The sequence below is a fragment of the Nyctibius grandis genome, chromosome 5, assembly GCF_013368605.1.
Source record: "Nyctibius grandis isolate bNycGra1 chromosome 5, bNycGra1.pri, whole genome shotgun sequence".
NCBI classification, from domain to species: domain Eukaryota; kingdom Metazoa; phylum Chordata; class Aves; order Nyctibiiformes; family Nyctibiidae; genus Nyctibius; species Nyctibius grandis.
This window is the reverse complement of record NC_090662.1, coordinates 443136-468256: the sequence shown is the minus strand read 5'-3', so window position 1 is coordinate 468256 and position 25121 is coordinate 443136. Positions and strand designations below refer to the sequence as shown.

Below are 25121 nucleotides of genomic sequence, written 5' to 3'. Positions count from 1 at the left end.
CACAGCATCTCAGCTGCAGCACTACAGCTCCATGCCACCGCTCTGCACCCCGGCCAGTCTCCCTGCGGATGAGGCTACACCCCCCGTTACTCAGTACCACCCCAGAGGAGGGTCACTGTCAGTCAAGGCAGGCTCCGTACTGTACCAGGAAAGTACAAGAGAAGGTGGAACAGACAACTCGTCCCTTCACATGCAGGACACACAGAGATGAAGTTATGAAATGGGTACCACAACAAAGCAAGCCGACCTCCCCAAAGGCTGGTGCAGCCCTCCAGGAGGGAGACAATCAATCCACTGCAGGAAATTAGAGAGCTGTATTTCATTAAGGTACCAAATCCTCCACAATCCTCCTCCTCCTCTGCACCCTACGCATCTGCATCACCTGAGGTTGCCATCCGAGAGGAGTGAAGAACAACAGTGCCCTCTACCCAACGAACAGCCAACGACTTCACAACTGCCCGTCCCAAGCCAGAGCCAGCCCTGCCCTCCGAAGGAAGGCAGGCCCAGGGTGGGCTCGGGACGACATGGTCCAGGTTCAGACCACTGGGGCCAAGGATGCCCACCAACACTTCATCCTCCTCCGTGGTGATGCGCTCTGGTGCCTCTGATGTACCAGGCTGGAAAATCCTTCTGACTCCCTCACACAACACTGAAGGGATGATTCACAAACAGAGATGTTTGTTAGCCATTTTTTTTAAATCCCATTGTTACACCATCTGCTCTTCCAATATCTACGCTGGCCATGAGGAGAGACAGGGAGCGGACAGGCCTCTCACTGTTAAACTTGTGAATAATTTAAGTACCCAACAATTGTTATTCCAATTTCAAAACGTTTCTTACACAAGAAACTCATTTCTTGTTCAAAAGGTCATTCAAGCTCCTAATTCTTTCTTCAGAAAGCCCTTCCACAATGGGAAGCAGTGGTAATAACACTTCCACCACCTCCACTGCCACCCGTAGGTACCAAGGAAGTAACTTGTGTCCCCGTCATACAAGAGGGGTATATTCCACCCTTAAAATTATTTTTCTTTTCCCAGAAAAAGAAGAAGTGTCAAAGACTAAGTCCACTAGGAACTCGTTAACATGATTTCATGTATCACAGAATGAATCCCAGAGTGGCTGGGGTTGGAAGGGCCCTCTGGAGATCATCCAGCCCAACCCCTGCCCAAGCAGGGTCACCCACAGCACGTCGCACAGGGTCACATCCAGGCGGGTTTGAATATCTCCAGAGAAGGAGACTCCCCCCTCCCTGGGCAGCCTGTCCCAGGGCTCTGCCACCCTCACACCAAAGAAGTTCCTCCTCATATTCAGATGGAACTTCCCGTGTTTCAGCTTGTGCCCGTTGCCCCTTGTCCTGTCGCTGGGCACCACTGAGAAGAGTCTGGCCCCATCCCCTTGACACCCACCCCTCAGGTATCTGTGAGCATTGATAAGATCCCCCCTCAGTCTGCTCTTCTCCAGCTGAACAGCCCCAGCTCCCTCAGCCTCTCCTCGCAGCAGAGATGCTCCAGCCCTCTGACCATCTCCGTACCCTCCGCTGGACTCTCTCCAGTAGTTCCTGGTCTTTCTTGAACTGGGGGGCCCAGAACTGCACACAGTTACTCCAGATGTGGCCTCACCAGGGCCGTGTAGAGGGGCAGGAGAACCTCCCTCGACCTGCTGCCCACACTCTTCCTCACGCACCCCAGGACACCACTGGCCTTCCTGGCCCCAAGGGCACATTGCTGGCTCATGGGGAACTTGTTGTCCACCAGAACTCCCAGGTCCTTCTCTGCAGAGCTGCTCTCCAGTAGATCAGCCCCCAGCCTGTACTGGTGCATGGGGTTATTCCTCCCCAGGTGCAGGACCCTACACTTGCCCTTGTTGAACTCCATGAGGTTCCTCTCCCCCAGCTCTCCAGCCTGGCCAGGTCTTGCTAATGGCAGCACGGCCTTACGGGGTATCGGCCACTCCTCCCTACTTTGGTGTCACCAGCAAACTGGCTGAGGGGACGCTCTGTCCCTTCGCCCAGGTCACTGATGAAGAAGTTAAACAGCAGTGTTCCCTTTGCTGCTGATGCACTTGAAGAAGCCCTTCTTGTTGTCCTTGACATCCCTTGCCAGATTTAATTCCCAGTGAGCCTTAGACTTCCTCGTCGCATCCCCGCACACTCTGACAACCTTCCTCATTCCTCCCAAGTGGCCTGGCCCTTTTTCCACAACCCATGGACTGTGTTAGGAATTTAGACGCCATGTGCCAGTAACGGAGACACTGAGGATGGAAAACAACTGGAAACCTTGCCACAACTAAATGGGCAGACGGGGAGCAGCACGGAGAGGTCTCTGCCACGCAAAACAGACGGTTCCCTGGAGGCTGCTGCCTCCCACGTCCTTCCACAGGAATCAAAGCAAGACAACGCGGAAAAGATCCGACAAAGAAGATACTCGTGCCACGGTTATTGCACACCCAGGATCAGCCGTAGCTCCTCGTCGGTCCCAGCCTCCCACAACACGCTCTCCACGGCCCCACCACAGCCAGCGTCGGCACCTTCCTGCTCTGTGCCCCTGCATGCCCCAGTGCTGAAGACCTGCCCACCCCTCGAGAGCCCCCACCCAGAGCCAGCACACCCGCAGCACACCCCCCTCCTGGGATGCTGCCAGAGCATCCCAGTCTCGGCTGCTTCAGGGGGAGGGAACAGCTGTGCGTCCCCGAACGGTGGGGGAGCAGCCACGAAACCCCAGACCTCGTATGTCTGCACGTGCTCCTCAGCCCACCCGGTCAGACGCAGCCTAACTAAGCCTGCAAAGACCTTCCCTGCATTTCCCTCCCCAAAGGCAGGTTTGTCCGTGGAAGCAGATGAAGAGCACAGACCGTTTCCCATCGAGGAGACAGTACAGCGTCTCTCCAAGGAAACACAACTTGAGAGGCAAATAGTAGCAAGGTGATACCCACCAGCCCTGGATCTCTGCCAAGGCCAGGTTCCAGGCTCGCCGTGCACGGGGGAGCTTCTGCGCCATTCTCACACCTTCTCTCGGTCCACGGATGAGTTACTGTGACAACAGGCTGCTCGCACACACGCATCGGAGCACGAGGCACATTCTGCTTCACCCACCCAAACTTGTCCTTTAATTTCCGTGTGTCGCCTCCTGAGAGATCAGTGAGCTCCGTACGGCAGGCAAGGTCCGTCCCACCACGGAAATCAGGTGGAGAGACCGTCAGGATCTGCTGCAAAAGGCGATTTTGAAAAACGCCCTGGGGTGAGGGTCAGGGAGAGAGAGACAATAGCTCAGGGTGAAGTGAGCCCAAACTGGATGCTGACACTACCACGGGATGGCCACATCTCAAGGTATATGTCATTGTCCATTTTACAGTGCCTACAGTCTCTTCCAAACACCTATTTTGTCTTGACTACAGCTACCAAACATTCCTCTGCAATTTTAACCAAAGCTGTAGGTCTTTCTCCCAACACTTCCCTGGACCACAGACTCAGGACTACTCTGTAATTAACCCAAGGCGAGAATGAGTTGTGCTCAAAGCGGAGGCGCAGCCATACCGGTGCCAGCTTCAGCAGAAAGTTGGCCAACAACTGACAAGCTGGGTCCTGAACAAATAACACTCATATTTAATTTCATATATTGCAAACACTCCCTGATGATACCACTGAGGTTTGTACGTGCCAAGCTTGCACGCACAGAGCCCCGGCCCTACAAGCCGTTACTCAATTCCCGTCCAAGAAGGGATCCCACCACCGAGGCTGCGGTTCCTCACCGAGCACGCGGAGGCTGCCCACAGTTTGAATTTCTCTTCTTAGAGCAGCAGAGCTCCCAACAGCAAGTGCGTGCACCAGAGGAGAACAAGACTGGTGTGACTCCAGTTTCCTGCAGACAGTGATCAGAATGACAATCAATTCCAGACCAGGTGTTAACAGCTCCTTGCGCCGTAGCACTAATCACAGCCTCACAGGATGGTTTGGGGTGGAAGAGACCTTAAAGCCCATCCAGCTCCATCCCCCTGCCACGGGCAGGGACACCTTCCACCACACCAGGTTGCTCCCAGCCCCATCCAACCTGCCCTTGAACACTGCCAGGGAGGGGGCAGCCACAGCTGCTCTGGGCAACCTGGGCCAGGCTCTCACCACCCTCACACCAAAGAATTTCTTCCTCAGATCTCATCTCAATCTCCCCTCTTGCAGTTTAAAACCGTTCCCCCTCGTCCTGTCACCAACACCTCCCTCATACTGGAAATGCCTCGTACGAGCCGTCCCAGGCTCACGCCTGCCTCGCTCACAGACACACGATGCCACAGTCACCTCCTGAACCACTAACGTGCCTCCTCTTGTTCTTCCAAGAAGTGAAATGTTGGTGTGTAACATAAGATGTCACAAGGAAACAACAGCAGCACATTTCAGTTTTCTTTTGGTCACAGCTATTAGTGAAAGCATTTAAGAGGTGAAATCGTTAATCACCTAGTGACAGATGACAAATTTCCAGTGCTCCCCCACATTTCCTCCAACTTTACTAATAATTTCCCACGTGACACTGTCCTGAAATCCAAGCAAGCTGCAACAACGGCATCTCCTTGGCCAACACAGTCAATCAATCTCCTTTAGCACAAAAACATTCCTGGATAAACACCGTTCTGTCCTACCCTCTTCCCATCTTCCTCCATCTTTCTCTTCCCTCAAAATCTGTTTTAAACACTCCTGTACCAGTGAACTCAGAGCACCTGAACTGGGGCTGCCCAGAGCGCTCCCACACACATGGGTCACTGCCACCTCACTGAAACCTTGGCTGAAACCTTCAGGTTGGACATTAGGAAGCATTTCTTCTCAGCAAGGGTCATTAGCCATTGGAAGGGGCTGCCCAGGGAGGTGGTGGAGTCCCCATCTCTGGAGGGGTTTAAGAAAAGCCTGGCCATGGCACTTAGTGCCCTGGTCTAGTTGCCATGGTGGTGTCAGGGCAATGGTTGGACTCGATGAGCCCAGAGGGCTCTTCCAACCTCACTGACTCTGTGATTCTGTAATGTGCAGGTATTTTTCCCTATTATTTTCCAGAATGCTGGAGTCATTTGTTTGCTGCAAGGGCAGGGCTGCCCCAAAGGGAGGTGGGCCAGGCACCCAGGAGAACCCCCAGCTGGCAGGGCAGAGGCCTTGCTGGCCACGACTCAAGCAAGGCCAGCAGGACAGACCCAGAGGTGGTGGCCAGGTCCAGGCAGGAGTCCAGCTCATGAGGCAGTAGCACAGCGGTGGGGCAGGTCTCAAGAGAAGCCAGGAAGCCAATCTGCAGGTCGGGGTTAAGGCCAGGTCTAATGATCACTGGGCAGGTCCACAGTCATGAGGCAGGTCTGAGGTCAAGCTGGGAAATCAGCCCATGGGTCAGGGTCTGGATCAAGAGGGTTCAACACCAGCCACGGGCATGACCATGACTGAACCAGAAACCAGGACTTCTCCAGTGGAGTTCAGGCAGGGACTGAAAGCCACAGAGCCACAGAGCTCCTGGGACTGCTGGTCTGGGAGGAGAGCCCAGGTGAAGCTGGCCAGGGACACTGAGACATATTAGTGCCCTGAGGGCCCTGACACTGTTCTCCCCAGCTGGCAGCATCAGCCCTGCCATCGCCTGCCCACCCACCATCGTGCCCGTATTGACCAGGAACTGTTCTGGCAGAGTTAGACCTTCATCCAATTAGCTTTGGTCTTACCTCAGCCTCATTGCTTAATAGCTCTGCATCCTCCTGCCTCACTCTTTTATTTGTACAGCCAAAGAATCTACTATTACTCCTCTCAACATTCCCAAGGTCTACCTCAGCTGAGTTTTTGGCAAGTTGCATCTTACATTTAGGATTTCGGATCCCCCTGATGATACAGATTGGGGTTTTTTTTGCAGATGAATCCTTGTCTTTGTTCTTTGAGAGCTTTGCTTGTTCCTAGAGGGCCGGGGACAACCACTTGGGGATTCCTTACCTGCAAGATTTCTCTGTTGCCAGGAATACACGTTGGGGCAGGGTTTTGCAGTTGTGACTTAAAATATTCACTCAAAATTCCACTTTATTTTAACTCACTGAAGACAGTCAATTCCATTTACTTCACTGCATTTGTTTTCTTTATCAAATATAAAAATCTACACCCTCTTACCAGGATATCTCACACCATCGTTGTCTAAAGCAATGTAAAAGCTTTCCCGTGTCTCCACCTTTCCTCAGAGCACACACGTGCTGCTCTGGCTTGTTCTCGCCCACAACAGCTGTTGGACTCACCCATCGCTTGGCTCAGCTCCCTCCCCTCTGCACTCACGAGCTGGCCTTTGTAGCCCACATGCCTCAGCCTGATCTCACTGGTCACCAGCAGCACTGGGAGCCTGGGCCGGGGGCATCAACGCTCCAGGCAAAGGGCTTTAGCCCCGGCACAAGCTACAGGGGCACGTGTCTCCTTCCCTGACGATGCCTGTCAGTGACCTGGAGCTCTGTAAACCCTGAACTACATTGTCCTTGGGGACACGCTGAGGAGGAGAGGAAGGAGAATGGGAGGTGACATACCTATGGGCTGGACATGCCGAAAAATGGTCACTGACAAAGCAGCTCTTTCTCTGTTTAATTGCAGTCAGAGCCCTACATGCATTCACACCGTGAAAGACCATCTTCCTCCACCACCTGGAGATAGACCTGCAGTCTCTTGGGTACTTGTACGAGTGCTGCCCACCCCTGGTACCTGTCACATCCCCTGGTGACATCCTGCAGCACCTCAGCAAGCATGAATGAAGCTCCAAGTGGCTGCTCGACAAGCGGGAGTGGGAGCACAGTCCCTCTGGTCCAAAGCTCCACTAGTGCCTCTGCTCAGGGACACACATTCCTGTGTGCAATCACAGCTGCAGCTTGAGATCTGAGAGGACTCGAGCTTTGAAACCATTTCCCAGACAATTCTCCCGAAGAATCTGGCTGCTCACGGCTTGGACGGGCGCACACTTTGCTGGGTAAAAACTGCCTGGATGGCCGAGCCCAAAGAGTTGTGGTGATGGAGTTAACTCCAGCTGGTGGCCGGTCACTAGTGGTGTCCCCAGGGCTCAGTGCTGGGGCCAGTTCTGTTCAATATCTTTATCTATGATCTGGACGAGGGGATCGAGTGCACCCTCAGTGAGTTCGCAGACGACACCAAGCTGGGTGGGAGTGTTGATGTGCTGGAGGGCAGGAAGGGTCTGCAGAGGGGTCTGGACAGGCTGGAGCGATGGGCCGAGGCCACTGTGTGAGGGTCAACAAGCCCAAGTGCCGGGTCCTGCACTTGGGGCACAACAACCCCCCGCACTGCTACAGGCTGGGGGAGAGGGGCTGGAAAGTGCCTGGAGGAAAGGACCTGGGGGTGTTGGTCGATGGTGGCTGGATATGAGCCAGCAGCGTGCCCAGGTGGCCAAGAAGGCCACCAGCATCCTGGCTTGTATCAGCACTAGTGTGGCCAGCAGGACCAGGGCAGGGATCGTCCCCCTGTGCTTGGCACTGGTGAGGCCGCACCTCGAATCCTGGGTGCAGTTTTGGGCCCCTCAAGACAAGAAAGACCTTGAGGTGCTGGAGCGAGTCCAGAGAAGGGCAACGGGGCTGGGGAAGGGTCTGGAGCACAAGTGTGATGGGAGCGGCTGAGGGACCTGGGGGGGTTTAGCCTGGAGAAAAGGAGGCTGAGGGGAGACCTTCTCGCTCCCTACAACTGCCTGAAAGGAGGGTGTAGCGAGGGGGGTTGGTCTCTTCTCCCAGGTAACAAGTGATGGGATGAGAGGAACCGGCCTCAAGTTGTGCCAGGGGAGGTTTAGATTGGAGATCAGGGACAATTTCTTCCCCAAAGGGTTGTCAAGTGCTGGCACAGGCTGCCCAGGGCAGTGGTGGAGTCCCCATCCCTGGGGGGATTTAAAAGCCGTGTAGATGTGGTGCTGAGGGACATGGTTAGTGGTGGCCTTGGCAGTGCTGGGCTAACGGGTGGACTCGATGATCTTAAAGGTCCTTCCCAACCCAAACGGTTCTGTGATTCTATGATAACTAGAATTTGGACCTCCTCTTGGGATATCGGGATGATAGAAGAAGGATCATCTCTGTGGGAAGATGGGCAAAAGCAGAGGTCTCTGACTCAGCAGGGCCAGAAGAAATAAATTTTGAACATACAGAAAGTTTGAGTTATTTACCAAAGAAACTCTGTTTAGGCTCCAAAGGATGTCAGTTCCACAGACAGGAGATATCTAAGGAGACCCTCACTGGGAAGTCAGAAACTTAAGTTTCTCCCTTGGGGCCTGTAACAGATGTGGGCAACAGGACATCTTCCCTCGGGGTCAACAAGCTCTGCAGCGTCTACAAGCTGGGACCTGGGAGGGAAGTGCTGACCCAGAGGCACCTCTGGAGAAGAACCTGGCTCATTTAGGCAGATCAATATGCAGCTCCTGGCCTTTTCCCTCAAAGCCTGAAAATACATGCAGGTTAAAGGAACATCCTAATACATCTCCAAAATGTCAACCCTGAAAGTTGCGCGCTCTGAATTTCAATTAAGATCACAACAGATTTCCTGAGCTGCTCTCATCCTTGTCACAGCCATCTTCAATGTGTTCCAAGAAGAGTCTAGTCTGGTATCTGCCATGCGACCCCGCCACTTTCCTCAATCGATAAACACAGTTGGAGATGTCTGCAAGTCTGATGTGGTTTTGTTCCCCAGCAAAGCACAGCCAGGCCAAAACCTCTTCACCAGCGCACAGCCCAGTCAGCTGTCAGGCTATACCTAAACTCAGCAGATAGACAGACACTTTTCTTTGATCTTGATGAGAAGTGGCCAAGCAACACCATGTTCATACAGCTAAACCTTCTGTGCACAAAACATCACGGCCTTATCCAAACCACCTTCTGGAAACCGTCTGTACCTGAAAACTGTGCCCAAGCTTTGTCTGGAAAAGTAAAAGCAAAAGCCAAAACCACACCGGGGGACATGCCAACAACTAAACAACATGGACAGCTGGAGGAAACTGCTCATACCTCTGCTCCAGCTTCAGTGCCTGAGCACCAGCTGGTTTTCACGTTGTACGACACAACTTCAACGCAACCCAAACACGTAACACCCGCCAAGAAAGCACCCAGCAAACACGAACTCCTACATACAGGAAGGGCTTACAAACCACGTCGACTGGTCTATTCTCTTTTTTCTTTAGCATCACAAAAGGACGAGGCAAACAGCCCCTGCACACTGAAACGGCTCCAGAGTGCAGCTCCAAAGCAGCACGAGAGGCAGGAAGGTGGAGCCTTCTCAGTGGAAGTCCCAACTCATCAGCCCTAATCACTCCTGAAAAAGGAGGAATATCCCATTCGAGTCTTCACTGTCGCCAAGCGTTTTCCATCAGCACAACAGAAACACATTTGCTTCACTTTTAACGGTCCCAGAGTCCAGCTGAGTTCACAAGCTTTAACTCTCACTTCCCAGAATCCAGCTGTGTGAATTTTAAAGCTCATTTAATATGCAAAGTGAACGTCACTGAATCTGTCAAATCAGGGTCACTTCTCTCCTAAGTAACACATGTAAAAAAAAAAATCCAGATGTTCTCTCCAGTTGCTTTACACTGGGACAAGTTCAGGCTTGCCAGAAGTGCCCCCCACCCCGTCCTCAGGCTGGGGGAGGAACGCTGCCCGGGCAGCTGCCACGGACAAGGGGCAAGCTGTGGTGACACAGCCCACAACAGCAGGAGACCCACTAAGCCACGGTGGCCTCCAAGAACACCACACTGTTTGGCACACACAACCCGCAGCTCCTCCTGACACTGCTGTCCTCCAGGAACAGCAAACTCCTGTTGGGTGGTGGCTGGCACTGGAGACGCAGGGTCAGGAGTGCCAGGGCTGAGTCACAGCCGCTTGGAATATTTTCTGTTGGACTGGAATAAACACATGAAATTACTGTTTTCTTTTGAAGCCTCCTAAAACGTACTGTGGGGTTGGAGGTTCGAGTCAACAGTCACTCTCTTGCTCCATCACTCACTGTTGCTGCAGACGCTGCCACTGCAGCCATCTCCACAGCAGGGCCCCATGATTGCTCTCCTCACCACAGCACCACACACTTAAGGACCAGCGTCTCTACTACAGGATGCCAACGCACTCAGAAACAACCACTAGCACCTTGAGCAGTACAATTCCTCAGACGCACCCAGCGCCCGCTGCAAAGAACGGGCAGAGACGGAGAGGAATTTACAGTGAATAGTTCTAATCTCCAGGGCTGGGGAGTTGTGTCTGCTGAGAGACAGGCGAGTCTAAGCAAACAGCTTACCTTGCCGTGGATCATACTGTCGCATCTGCACCTCCTCCACACATTCTGCCGGGAACCAGCCAGTCCTGCCTTTCACGGTTCCTTCCCAAAAGCCACCTTCGCCGATGCTCAGCACTGCGGGGAGAAACAAACAGCGTGTGAGAACGAGCAGGGCTCCCCGAAGGGAGGCCACGATGATGGCCACTGTATAGTGTTAACGCAGCGGCAACACAAAAGGGCAGAGCACAGAAAAACTGTCTGGGGTCAGGTGTGGTCTGGAGGAAGAAAGCTCCTCAAGAAGCCTTCAAAAGCTTCTTTCACCCGTGTGCAGAAGAGAGACAGTGCAGACAATGGCCTTCATGCAGCCACGGCCTTCGAAAATGAAACAGCAAATGGGTAGTATCTGTCTTTGTAAACAGGATTGTTAACGGGGGACCCAGACGTAACGCGGGCTTTGTAAAGCCATTTCCTGGGAACACGCTGCTGTAACTTCTGACATCCTCAGGGCAACACAGAAACCACAGCCCCCTAAGGAAAGGGAGATGCAGAGCGGGAAAGAAATTGGCCAAGGTGACAACACAATCCCTCTGAGAACTGGGGTGTCCTGCCTGGCCCGTGTCCAAAAAACCCAGAGCTGTTTCACTCTGAATGACACAGCAAACAGGAAGGTACTTCACTGTCACAGCAAAATTCTCCCAACCCATTAAGCCTTGTTTTTCCTTGCTCAAAGCTTAGAGAAACAGAAAGGAAGTACAGAAATGTGCTCTGAAGAGCAAATGAATTCAGAGTCAAGGAGATTTTAATGGAGAATCACATCAGGAGCGTCCTCATTAAACCAGGGAACGACCAGCTTGAAGTCCTCACCAACCGCCGGCTGCAAAGGGAGGCTTGGGGGTAGCCAGGACACAAACTGCTGAAGAGCTACAGACAAACCCAGCACTTTTTCCACCTGAAACATGACCTGGGGCCCAAAGCAGACTAGGAGCACAGTTCGGGGTTACGAAACAGTCTGAGGATTCTGCTGTGAAAACCACTGCCAGTAAATGTATGTTTGATGTCAGCTGTCACCTCCGAGTTCCCTGCAGCTGGACCCCCCACACCTTACGCCGGCAGGCTCTGCAAGGAAGATCTGGATTGTCTGGGGACATTTAAAAACGCATCAGATGTGACCATTACATTTCCTATGGCCACAGAGAAACCAACTGTCATTCCCAGAGCACCCGAGAGAACAAAAACGTGCCCAATGCAAGAGAGAAAAAAGGGAGGCGAGAATCATTACCGGGCTTTCTGGATGTTCCCCATTGATCCATTACACCCAGAGTGCCCAGACATTACCCCTGTTTTATCCAGAAGATGGCTGATGTGCACCTCCCACTTGAATTCAAGCACTTACGAAGCCAATTAATTGCACCACCCTGACCCAAGCAAGCGGAGAAGGAGAGCAGTTACACGTTTTCAGGTTACCAGGGCTCACAACGCTCTCCTAACTCGTTGTAACACGGTGCTCTCTGGAACAGATCGTGAATGAACGTGTCGGATGTAGTCTATAAAATGCTATAGACTGAGAGAAACTGCTGCACATCGCCTGGAAGCGAGAAGCTTTTGACGCACCCTTTGGAAAACATGACGTGTAGCATTTGTAACGGCAAGTCATCTGACATCAGAGTCAGCATCCTGGGGTCCCTGCTGTCAACGATCTCAAAGGCATTCCCTCGGCATCATCTGGATAACATGGTCTTGAAAACAAGCCCACCGCATCAAGAGATCCCCCGACTAGCACAGAGACGTGGGGAAATTGGGACTTGCTCTGGAACTTCAGGAGCTGTTATAAGACCCCTCAGTACAGAGGGGGGACACTAAACTGGATTCTGAAGCTCCTCAACAAATCCCTGGACAGAAGGCGAAGGAAAAGGCCGACGTCGGGTCTACTTTAAACTTACGTCATCTCATCTTATGCTTTTTTCCTATGGCTGTTTCTCTAACTTTGTACTCACAACTTAACCTTGTGGCTTGGCCAGCAGAAGCGCCGTCTCCCTTTCAAGCTCGCCGACGATCTGAAACGCGCTCAGTGAACGTGACAGTTAAAGGGGGACCTGCCTCTCCCAGAGGGAGAGACCACAGCTCTGCAGACAAGTCTCAGGACCTGCCCCAGCACAGAGGCAGTGACCTTGGGGCTGCTGGGTGCTCCCCCCAACCGTCAGGGAGACCCCATAGAAGATGAGGAACCTCCCGTGGCCGATTGATTACTGAAAAGGCCCTTTGGCAACGGGATGACAGGGGTGAGCGAGCCCAGGGAAACCTTCCTGTCTCCTTCCCCGAAGGCTGCGCTGCAGCCGCACAGCAGGAACAGAGGTGATCAGCAGCTCTTCAGCTCTAGCTGCAAGAAACCGCCAACCAAATGAGACCACTGGTACGACATGATCCTCAGCATCTGGATCTTTGATCCTCAGGAGGAATAGCTTGAGATAAACGCTTTGATAATAATAAAATTTGCACCACGAGGCTACGCAAGTATCCTACGGCTGTGCGCGGTGTCGGAGGCACACGAACAGCAGCTACTGCTCTCTTCACAGAATCACAGAATGTCAGGGATTGGAAGGGACCTCGAAAGATCATCTAGTCCAATCCCCCTGCCGGAGCAGGATTACCTAGATCATGTCACACAGGAACGCGTCCAGGTGGGTTTTGAATGTCTCCAGAGAAGGAGACTCCACACCCTCTCTGGGCAGCCTGTGCCAGTGTTCGGTCACCCTCACCGTAAAGAAGTTTTTCCTCAAATTTAAGTGGAACCTCCTGGGTTCCAGCTTGCACCCATTGCCCCTTGTCCTGTCAAGGGATGTCACTGAGAAGAGCCTGGCTCCATCCTCGTGACACTTGCCCTTTACATATTTATAAACATTAATGAGGTCACCCCTCAGTCTCCTCTTCTCCAAGCTAAAGAGACCCAGCTCCCTCAGCCTCTCCTCAGAAGGGAGATGTTCCACCCCCTTAACCATCTCCGTGGCTCTGCGCTGGACTCTCTCTACCAGTTCCCTGTCCTTCTTGAACTGAGGGGCCCAGAACTGGACACAATACTCCAGATGCGGCCTCACCAGGGCAGAGTAGAGGGGGAGGAGAACCTCTCTCGACCTGCTGACCACACCCCTTCTAATACACCCCAGGATGCCATTGGCCTTCTTGGCCACAAGGGCACACTGCTGGCTCATGGTCATCCTGCTGTCCACTAGGACCCCCAGGTCCCTTTCCCCTGTGCTGCTCTCCAACAGGTCTGTCCCCAACTTGTACTGGTACATGGGGTTGTTCTTGCCCAGATGCTCTTCACCAGAGCACAAGGATCCTGCACAACTCCCAGCATCCCATCGCTCCTCACTGCTTTACCCACCACCTCAGAAGGGGCTGGGCGCCCCGCAGAATGCACAAACCCACCCGGTTTGGAAGGGTGAGCCCCCGCTCCCAAACAGCCGTCCTCCCAGCTTACCTCCCACGAAGGCACTTCCACCCACAGCTGACACATGGTGAGGCATCTGCCCCGACGGCCGTACGGGGCCAGGGAGGCTGGCATGTTCCCCTCCTCCCTCCTGGATGCCTCTGCTTCCCCACAGCACGGCTCACATGGCCACACTGCTGCCCGTCACCTCCGTGTCACCCTGCTGCCCCCGGGTCCCTCCCTGCACCTCCTGCAGCACCCAGGCTCCACGCATGCCACCGCACCCTTCCTGCCCCAGCTGGCAATCTCTACACACATCGCTGGGTAATTAGCTCTCCTCATTAGCGCAGTGGTGCCTTCCTAGTCAGACCTCTGCGGAAAATGGTTTCTCTTTTCCTGTCTCGATCCAAAATACCAGCGGCCCCGACCATGGGGCAGTCCTTGTGCCCTCGGGAGGTCCATGGAGGCCAACACCTCTGGGGAACCAGCTCCTGCTGCGCCCAGGCGTTTGCCCCCGGCCCTGGGTGCTGTGCAGGGCTGAAGGGAAAGCCGTCCTGCCCGGGTGAGGCGGACGAGGGCCAGGGTGGGAGCACAGCACGTGGCCTAACTCCCGGGTAGCAGATTTATGGGATTTTCAGCTCAGGAAAAAAGAGTGTTCGCTTACGCACACGGCAGCACACCTTATCCCCGACACGGACCAAGGTCCTGCTGCCAGGCTGGGATTTCCCTTGCTGGTAACTGAATGGACAACTCTTTTTTTTAATTAGTTAACAAATAAACACATGAATTACTACGGTATTTGATATCCTGACTGGCAGAAGGCACATCCACACTCTACCACGTGCTGCTGCCCTTCCAGTTCAGCTCCCGCCTAGCACCGCACAGCACTATCGGATTGATCCCTGCACCCATCACATAGTGCCCACATGTCACTAATCCAAACACCAGGGTTATTAATAAATTAAGCACTGCTCCATGCCAGCCAAAGCAAGTGCCCCAGCGAAGAGGAACTTCACGACTGCCTGTACCGAGGCATCAGTCCCAGAGGAAGCAAGGGAAAAACAAACAAGCGAGCCAGCCTGATCCACAAGACAGGAGACTCATTTCAGTCTCTTCTCTAGATCTCTTCTTGAGATGCAAATGCTCCTGCTCTCCAAAGGTTATGATGCTGTCATGGTCTGGAACAGACCCAAATCCTGTACCTCAATTCCCACTGCTCTCGGCCGTGCTTTACAAGCTCTGCTAACACTTCCCAGTGGAAAACTTCCTTTTTCTAGTACTTTGTATTTCCAACTTCCAAACCAGCCCTTCGTGGAGGAGAGCTCATCCAGCTCTCCAGAGCCTTCTGTTCTTGTACTGCTGTGCTTGGCTCTTCAATACCACCGTACTCCTTTTTACGATTTCCTACTTCTTGAGGACTGGAAGGACTGAAGTCTCAGCCTGTCTGGCATCAAGCCGAACACAGATTTTAATGTAACAGCAAACTGAGTCAAGGCTAATGAAAGGGAAAATCTAAAGTTGTCCATATTTCACCAGTTCGTCTCTGAGGATGTTACACGAGACAACATAAAAACCTTGCTCAAGTCAAGACAAACGACATCCACAGCTCTCCCCTCACCCAACAAGCCACCACCTCACCGCAGGAGGCTCTCAGCTTGGTTAGGCAGGGTTCCCCCTTCACAAATCCAGGCTGGCTACTCCCAATCACCATCATGCCCTTCGTGTGCTTGGAAATGGTTTCCAGGGTTAGCTGCTCCAACACCTTCCCAGGGATCAAGATGAGACTGACCAGCCTGGAGTTCCCCACACTCTCCCCTCCTTACTCTTCTTGAAAACAGGAGCGACATTTGCTTTCTTCCAGTCATCAGGAACCTCTCCTGACCACCACAACCTTTCAAAGATGATGGAGAGCGGCCTGGCAAAGCCACCAGCCAGCTCCCTCAGCACTCACCGGTATATCTCATCAGGCCCATGGACTCGTGTATGTCCCATTTGTTTGAATGTTCCCCAACCTGATCCTCCTCCCCTGAGGGTACGCCTGCCTTGCCCTGGACTGCCCTGCCGGTCTCCAGGACCTGGGATTGCTGAAGGCTGGTTTTGCCAGTGAAGGCTGAGGTGAAGAACGCAGGTACCTCACCCTCAGTCAGCTCATTCAACTTTTTCTTGCTGTATAACCATGCAAAACCTCTTCAGAAATGAGGTACAGAGAGCGTGAGCTTTGGGCTGGCAGGGAGAGGAGCAGACGGGTGCCAAGGAGCTCTGAGGCTACAGCGATTCATGCCTGGCACTCAAGGCAGCAGCTTGGGTTCAGCTGGACTTCAGCAGGGCCTGACTCGACACGTGGATGCCGTCTCTCAGCCTCTCCTCACAAGTCGCTCCAAACCCCCGTTTCACTCTCTTCTGCAAAGTCAGGCCCAGCTCTCCTGTGACAGCCCTCCCCTCCCACGGGGGCTTTAGACTGAGTGGGCAACACCGCAGCGGTCAAGAAAAAGCTGGTGCTGACAGGAGGAGAGAAATAAACGGTCTGTTGAGGCCTACAAATCACCGGTGCGAGCTGGGCGACTCGCACACGCAGCCGTCAGCTCTGAAGGTCACCGGTAATTTGGATGGCTATAAACATGGTAATGAGGCATACACCGAGTCACGGTGGGATGCGCACACGAAATGCTTAAACGTGCTTTGAAGGAATTAACAAACAAGACACACCGGGAAAAACTTCCTTAATGAAGGAAGTCACAGCTAATCACCTCCGGCTGCCCGGCCTCGGCCAGCCAAGCCCCACCGCTCTCTCCCAGTGCCGTGCTGCTGGTTGCCCCACGGCCTGAACAAAGAAGCCCAAGTGACCGCCATGTTCTCGAGCTGGGTTTGCCTGCAAGAAGCCTTTAACCTCCTGCCGCAGGACCCTGGAGGAAAAGCCCGCAGCAGCTGCTGAAATCCCCTGGGCTTTCTCTCAGCCACTCCCGAGGGCTCTCTCGCTGGCTCCCTCTCCACTCTCCCACCGAATGCAGACATTCCTGGTTCCCCTTCGAGGCACAAATCCACCTTCCACCGCTGTTCTCCCATGGACGTGACCCTCCTTTCCCCCACCCCATTCGCAGCCCTTGCTCATCTCCAGACGTGTCTTCCAGACCATTTCACGCTGCCTCCTACACACTCCACTGTACCTGCAAACCTCTCCCTTGGAGAACCCGCTGTAGCATCCTTCAGGTCTTGTGGAAAATTCCCTACTGAAATGATGCCTATGGCCCCCGGCCAGCTGCGAATGACAAGGCAGTTGTCCTGACCAAAGGCCATCTTTTTTCCCTTGGGTTCTTTCCACTCACTTCAATCCCATTTAACCCTTAAAACACACCTACAGAATCAGCTCAGCAGCGTCAGCTCTTTAAGATCACCTCTTTGCATCCCATATTTGCACTGCCAGCTGTTGTGCTGTTTGACTCCACAACCTGCAGCTCCAGGACCTGGCCCTGCCTCTTCTGAGGGAGCTGGGGTTGTTTAGCCTGGAGAAGAGAAGACTCAGAGGTGACCTTAGTGCAGTCTACAACTACCTGAAGGGAGGTTGGAGCGCAGTGGGAGTCGGCCTCTTCTCCCAGGCAACCAGCGACAGGCCAAGAGGACACAGCCTCGAGCTTGGCCAGGGGAGGGTCAGGTTGGACATTAGGAAGCATTTCTTCTCAGCAAGGGTCATTAGCCATTGGAAGGGGCTGCCCAGGGAGGTGGTGGAGTCCCCATCTCTGGAGGGGTTTAAGACAAGACTGGACATGGCACTTAGTGCCCTGGTCTAGTTGCCATGGTGGTGTCAGGGCAATGGTTGGACTCGATGAGCCCAGAGGGCTCTTCCAACCTCATTGATTCTGTGATAAGGCACATCTCAGAAACCCAGAGGCATCACACCGTGCCCCTGCCACAGGCAACACAAAGATGGGTGCTGATGCCCAGAGAGGGGTACCTGGTTCTCAGAGACCTTCCCTGACCACTCGGACGGGGAAGGACATCCTGAAACCACCTTGACCATGAAAGATGCCCTCAATGGTGAGGGAGAAAGGCAGACACAGTGTTCGTGTTTCTCTCAAACCTGATATATTATTGCAAGCGGTATATCTGCAGTGCTTGGTAACCCTTGATGACGACCACCTAGGACCCCGTGCTAACAGCACTGTTGCTGTCCATATGCCACAGGGCTTCAGCTTCAATTCGCAGCTGCGAAGTGTGGCTGAAGCCATAAACTCGACTGCACTGCTAAGATCTTGTTCCAGCCTATATCCAACCCTACCCCAGCAGAGATGGTCCCTGGAAGACATGTTACAAGCAAAGACAAACTCCAGAAGGCTGCAAAATGAAAAAAAGTGGAGCAGGTACCCTGACCTCACTCCGAGACTAGACGCACATCATGGGAACAGCACCACTGCACACGTGATCCAAGCTCCAGTCAAGAGGGAAGAGGCACTTCTGTCGTACACAGCTCTCTGGGCTGGTTTATTCCAAAATAACCTCCCAGCGAACAAGCACACGTTGCCTCAGCTTGCGCAACACCTCCACGTCCTGGACAATCTCTCATGTAACCTGGGTGTGATACAAAGCACCCAAAGCTGTCTGAGGGCTAACATGGAGATGGCATGGCCTCTCAACCACACTCGTCATGTTTTTCACTGCCGAGCCACTGCCTTACCAGGGACCCAGAAAAAGAGAAGCTGCCAGAACCACACCGACAGCACGGTTTTGCTCAGTGTCAGCTGCAAATTACTGTTGCTGAGCTCAGACAAATCATCAGCACCTGACCCATTTTTTGGTCAAGTCCCTCCTCTGAGCAGCGGTACCGTGCTGTGACCTTCACTGAGCTCCAGAGCTCATCAGGCTCCGCGTTTCTTCCTAGTATTGTTTTCCCACACTAGGAAAGGTTCCTCCTCCTTCCCATTTAATTTGCCCGTGTCTGTACCGAGACACAGCCAACACTGGAGGTAAGCCAAGCAAAGTTCCACAGGGCTTTAAACCCTTTGCCTTGAGCCCTGCGAACTCCAACACCCCATCACGCTGCCCAAGGGCACCACGCAGCCTGGCACGCCCGAGCACACCCCGCAGGCGCCGGCTACGCATCCTCAAACGCACAATTACTCACACTCTTGATGCCCAAATCCCAGGAGCGTTCGTGAACAAACGTTAGCAGCACCCTCCCTCCAGCAGCAGCCCACCAGTCGTGTCGTGCAGGTCTTGGGACTGGTAGACCTGGGAAGGGGTGATCTCTAGCACCAGCACAACGAGGCCACAGCCCTCCTAACTCCCAGCGCCAGGGGACTCTCAAACCCTGCTACCTGCTGAAGTTCACAGATCCCCGAGGGGTCACGCTCTAAAACCCGAGGCATTTCTAGAGCCAGCGAGCCCCCAGTACATGCCACAATAGCCCAGCTCTTCACTCTGCACAGCTGCTTTTCTTGTTATGGAATCAAAATGCAATTATAAAAGCTGATTTTAAATGCCCCATCAAATTAATAAACTGACTGCGTACAATCGATCTGGCAGATGTTGCAGGGTCCTTTCATCACAACAACAGATTTCAGTTGGGTTTATTAATTTAAAAAAAAAGCCAAGGGAGAGACAAGTTGGCAGCTGAAGTCATTAGGGAAAAGAGGAAAGATTCACATGGGGCCCCCAGATGAATACAAAAAATGGTTTGTCCACCAGCCCCATAACCTTCCACTGAAACGCCCTGGGGAGGCTTTTCACAGAATCCCAGAATCAGTGAGGTTGGAAGAGACCTCTGGGATCATCGAGTCCAACCATTGCCCTGACACCACCATGGCAACTAGACCAGGGCACTAAGTGCCATGGCCAGGCTTTTCTTAAACCCCTCCAGAGATGGGGACTCCACCACCTCCCTGGGCAGCCCCTTCCAATGGCTAATGACCCTTGCTGAGAAGAAATGCTTCCTCATGTCCAACCTGACCCTCCCCTGGTGAAGCTTGAGGCTGTGTCCTCTTGTCCTGTCGCTGGTTGCCTGGGAGAAGAGGCCGACTCCCACTGCGCTACAACCTCCCTTCAGGTAGTTGTAGACTGCACTAAGGTCACCTCTGAGCCTTCTCTTCTCTTGCAGAAGAATAACATTTCCCCCTCAAATAAAGAAGACAAATTAATAAAGACTGAAGAATTCCTGTCTCTGAACTTCTCTTCCCTTGAATCACAGCAGGGGGTAAGACAGTAAGTTAAGAGTATAAATATTCAGACCATACAGAAGAGACCTAAAAATTGCCTTTTGAATTGTCTCACCAAGAATTTTAAGAGTAGAAAAATACCATCACACCGGAGCAGGTTTTAAGATGCTTTTAGTCCTGGGCACAGAAACTGAGTGGTGCATCAAATGCCCGACAACGTGCAGCCTTCGCCTTGGCTCGCTCAAACCGCAGCCTCCAGCGACCCCATGAAGTTGTTGGTGTGATTTATAGTTATCAGCGGATGAGAAAAGTGAATCCTGCAGCAGCACGTGCTGGCCCGAGCCCAGGCTGCAGCCTGCCGTGCTGAACGGGACCGGCCGAGAAGGTTCCCTGGTCACGCGTGTGGCTCCTGAGGAAAGGTGCTCCTGAAGCAGCTTCAGACCAGCAAAGCCAGCGGGACTGGTGTCAGAGCCAAGCAGCAGTTCAGCAGGCCAGACCACAGACTTCCACGTCAGGCAGAAAATGCAAATCATCCCAAGAGGAAGGGACAAAAGAGACCCCAAACTAAAGCCAGCTCTGAGGACAGGGCGCTTTGATCTGCTTCCTACACGGGAAGAGGGCAAGACGTTGGCCATGACTTTTTTGGCACCCTGCTGTTTCACAGTCACGGCACTTCATGTCAAAATGATTTTTAAACCAGAGAAGGATGAAGATGAAGGAAAAGCTTCATTGCTGTATTAGAAATGAAAGAAGAGGGGTGGGGCGTTTCCTCATTGGTCCTGATGAAATCCTGGGGAGAATTCAACTTTACAGTGGTCCAAAGAACGAGCCGAGTCACGCTGCAGCAGCCACTTGCCTGGTAGTATGTGCAGCTGGGCCTGACGCTGAGGACAGGGAGGTTGTGCTGGGTTCTTTCTGCAGGAGCTTCTTCTGCAAGCTCGGCCCAGCTCTGTCCATAAAAACAGAAGCGCTGCCTTTGCTGGGGACTGTGCTGTGAGGAGCAAAGCCACCACCACCCTGTTCCTGGGAGCTCAGGCCCACCAGCGCAGGGAAGGGACGAGCGAGCTGCTGAGCCAGCGCAGAAGAACCCAACCCAGACAAGCCTTGATGGGCCTGGCAGAGGTTTGCAAGTACTGGTTCCCCACAGCCCTTCACGTCGGACAGCCCAGGCCCAGGTTTGTGGTGGCAGCTCTGCACCCCCCTCTGTCTCGGGGGCCAGGGAAGGGACACCCCCCGAGCAGAGCAGCTCTGCAGAGTCGCAGCCTCCCCATGGCGGTGCTGGTGACAACCGGGTGATGGTGTCAGTCCCTCCTCGCAGCTCCTGCCCACAGGCACAACCTGCGCTCGAACGCTTCCAGGCAGAGACACAGTGCTTCCCACCTGGGACCACTGTCACATCTTCTGGTACAAACCCAACCTGCACGGTGATGGACGTAACCTACTTCAGAGGCACACAGCTCTGGACAACGAGAAACAAAGAACTTCTCTCAGCGTCTGTTCCTACCACTGCTTCATCAGTGCACACTTAAGTAGGTTGCAACTTTTTTTAAAACTGCCCTTGAACATCATATTACGTGTTTATCCTTTAGTAAACCTGTAGCCTTCAGCTCTTCACAGAGACACCCCGAACCAGGCACAGCACAAGGAGCAGCCTGGGCTGAGGAGCACTTTCTGAATTGCCTCTTCTGTACCTTCAGTTTGGGGCTCCAGCGACCGCAGAGGAACAGAGGCACAGCTGGGTCCAAATGAGATCTGAGGTGGCACAGAGCTCAAATATAGCACTGGAGGACATGAGATCGTTATGGATGAATGGGAACATGACCTGAAGAACGGGCACAAAGAGGCAACTGTCACGGCACAGAAAGCTCAGACCACCCTTGCCTGCACCATCTGTCACCGACTACATCACAACTTTCCTGGCACTGTCAAAAGCAGGTAAAAGCAATTAAGCTCAAGGCCTGGGGACCTGAAAAGTCTCCAGGAGCAGATGGGACCCACCTGAGCGCCGTTAGAAGGGCAGGGCAGGAGCCCACGCAGCAGCGGTAAGACCAGAACACGCCGCCCTTGGCCCTGCGCAGCCCTGCAGCACAGCACACGGCCCAACAGCGGACAAGCCACGGGCTCTGCAGGGGTTTGTCACGCTCCCTCTCCTGGGTCACTTCTGCTCTACCCCAGTTCCGTGTTATGCTCACCAGTGCTTAAAGGACACACCGCAAAGGCTGCCCAATCCCAGAATCAAACAGGTTGGAAGAGCCCTCTGGGCTCATCGAGTCCAACCATTGCCCTGACACCACCATGGCAACTAGACCAGGGCACTAAGTGCCATGGCCAGGCTTTTCTTAAACCCCTCCAGAGATGGGGACTCCACCACCTCCCTGGGCAGCCACTTCCAATGGCTAATGACCCTTGCTGAGAAGAAATGCTTCCTAATGGCCAACCTGAACCTCCCCTGGCCAAGCTTGAGGCTGTGTCCTCTTGTCCTAGCGCTGGTTGCCTGGGAGAAGAGGCCGACTCCCACCCAGCTACAACCTCCCTTCAGGTAGTTGTAGACTGCACTAAGGTCACCTCTGAGCCTCCTCTTCTCCAGGCTAAACACCCCCAGCTCCCTCAGCCATTCCTCGCAGGTCAGACCCTCCAGACCCTTCACCACCTTGGTCGCCCTCCTCTGGACTCGCTCCAACACCTCAACATCTCTCTTGAAGTGCGGGGCCCACAACTGGACACAGGATTCAAGGTGCGGCCTCACCAGTGCCCAGTACAGAGGGACGATCCCTTCCCCAGACCGGCTGGCTACACTGTTCCTGATAGAGGCCAGGATGCCACTGGCCTTCTTGGCCACCTGGGCACACTGCTGGCTCACGTTTAGCTGGCTGTCGATCACAGTGCACCCAACTGTCACGTTTCACGCCCGCCACTCCTCAGGGACGAGATCTGCCTGAGCAGGGAGTGAGCTGGTGCCTGGGCAGAGCAGGACCTGGTCTGGCCATACACGCCAGCAGCGGTGGCCCAGCGAGGAGCAGGAGGCAGCGAGGCCAGGAGGGGCCTGGCGAGCTCTCAGCGAGCTGGCACAGCTCACCGTGGCTGGGGACAGTGTCGCTGTGCCTGAGGAGCAACGCGGTCAGTCACGGCCTTAGCCCGGAGCTCCAGGCTCCGTGTGCTGGACGGGGCCGTGGTGCTCCCTGCAGACGAGGACCCAGACCCTGAGCTTGGCTCGCCGGTCTGTGGGACTCGGAGCTCAGCAGAGACCCGCGGCTGCAGCCGGTGCTGACGCAGAAGCGCATCACGTTTTGCAGCTTCCTCCACGCCACAGCTCTGCTCCTCACCTGCAGCAACGGCACATCTGCCTCTGCCCCACCTACGGCTGGTTTAGGCTGAAATTCCTTCAGGCAGAAGGTGCTTCTGCAGCGAATCTCTGCACAGTGCCCAGAGCGAGGGGCTGGGGGTCCGAGAGCACAACGGCAACGGAGCTGCTGCGTGTAATCAACTCGTGAGCGCAGCCCCCCCGGCGCCACGCACCGATTCCTGCTCCCAGCTATTCCAGCCCCGCAGCCTCCAGCTGCTAAGCTGATTTTTATAATCATCTTGCTTTTAATACAATCATTATACAGTCATTATGCCTTTAATTAAGCATTTATTGTAAAAAATAGTGCCAATCAGAGTCAGCAGGTTGGAATAGGGAAGGAAGGGAATTAACGTATTCTGAAGATGTTAATGAGGACTGTTCAGCCTAAGCAGAGCTTCAGGATCTGCTACCCAGCGAGCAGCTGCGAGACGTGATGTGCAAAGCTTGAGCAGGGTGGCTCTGGCCCAGATGGCTGGAGCCGAACAGCAACTCGGCTGATCCTGTCCCCTTTCCCTTCCCTGCCTCCTGGGGACGTTAACCCCACACGGGCTGCTCGCAGCAGCAGCATTTCCACACCGAGTGGGTTCCCCAGGGCCCCGTGCCCCTTCCACGGCCACGCAGCCCGGTTGGAGCACGCGTCCCCTGCTCGGGGGTTCAGGCCGCCCGCGCCGCGGAGCCCCGGCAGCTCCCCCAGCTCCCCTGACGAGCCATCCCGAGACGTCTCGGGCCGCCGGGCCTGTCAAATCCTCCCTACAGCCCAGCCCACCCTGGAAAACTCCGACGAACCAGGGCACAAGTCACTGTGCCCGGCACCCCAGTGCGTGCACCCCCAGCAGCTTCTCCTACAACAGTTTTCTCTGTCTCGGGGGGCTGAATCTCTGCGCCCCCGAGGCACCCCAACGCCCCGGCGGCAGCCCCAGCAGGGCAGGGGCCGCGGGACTGGCAGCCACAGACCTGTCCCGAGGGCTCAGGCTGCTCTGCTGCACCCAAACAAACCCGCAGGACGGCTCATCCTCAAAATCTGCCACTCACCCACCAGGATAAGGGGAACTCCCCCAATTCCAGCTCCTGCCACAGCCACGGTGCAGGGAAACCCGAGGCAGCGTGTGTGACCGTGCCCTTCCTCCCCAGGCCTCGCCAAAGCACACACAGAACAACAGAGCACTATGAAGACAGAGCACACCCAGCCCTCGCCGGGACAGGAGCCGGAGCAGGCGTTCTCCCAGGATGCTGGCACAGCCCTGCAGCCAGCCGGGCTACCAACGCCGCAGGCTGGCACGCGGGGAGACGGGCAGGAGAGCCCCGCGCACCTTCGATTCCTCATCCAGGCTCGGAGCTTCCCTACGGGAGCCTGGTCCCGCGTGGTGACACCCCGTGCTGCTGGGGAGGAGCGAGAGCTTTCACCAACACCTGCCATGAAGATCCGGCGAGGCCCGTGAGGCCGCTGCCAGGATGCTGGCTGCTGCCGACGGCCGGGAGCACGGGGAGGATCCCGTCCTTTCCTTCAGATCTTTGTGTGAGAACACAGAATCCCAGAATCAATGAGGTTGGAAGAGCCCTCTGGGATCATCGAGTCCAACCATTGCCCTGACACCACCATGGCAACTAGACCAGGGCACTAAGTGCCATGGCCAGGCTTGTCTTAAACCCCTTCAGAGATGGGGACTCCACCACCTCCCTGGGCAGCCCCTTCCAATGGCTAATGACCCTTGCTGAGAAGAAATGCTTCCTCATGTCCAACCTGACCCTCCCCTGGCGCAGCTTGAGGCTGTGTCCTCTTGTCCTGTCGCTGGTTGCCTGGGAGAAGAGGCCGACTCCCACTGCGCTACAACCTCCCTTCAGGTAGTTGTAGACTGCCACAGCTCAGTGACTGACAGCAACAAAACCCAAAGTAGGTGTTAGGGCTGATCAGGAAAGGAAGAGTATCCCAACTACCATGTGCAATTCAGCTCCCTCAGCTCAGAGAGCTCAGAGCACAAC

At 54.4% G+C, this 25121-nt stretch overlaps 1 protein-coding gene across 1 annotated transcript in view; it reads right to left on the bottom strand.

The window, feature by feature from the left end:
- The window catches only part of SHANK3 (SH3 and multiple ankyrin repeat domains 3), a 316192-nt gene that overhangs the window by 125835 nt on the left and 165236 nt on the right, over window positions 1–25121 (bottom strand). Inside the window, exon 12 of the mRNA XM_068400530.1 lies at window positions 10247–10360. Coding sequence (XP_068256631.1) covers window positions 10247–10360 — 114 coding nt within the window. The remainder of the gene's footprint in view (window positions 1–10246; window positions 10361–25121) is intronic.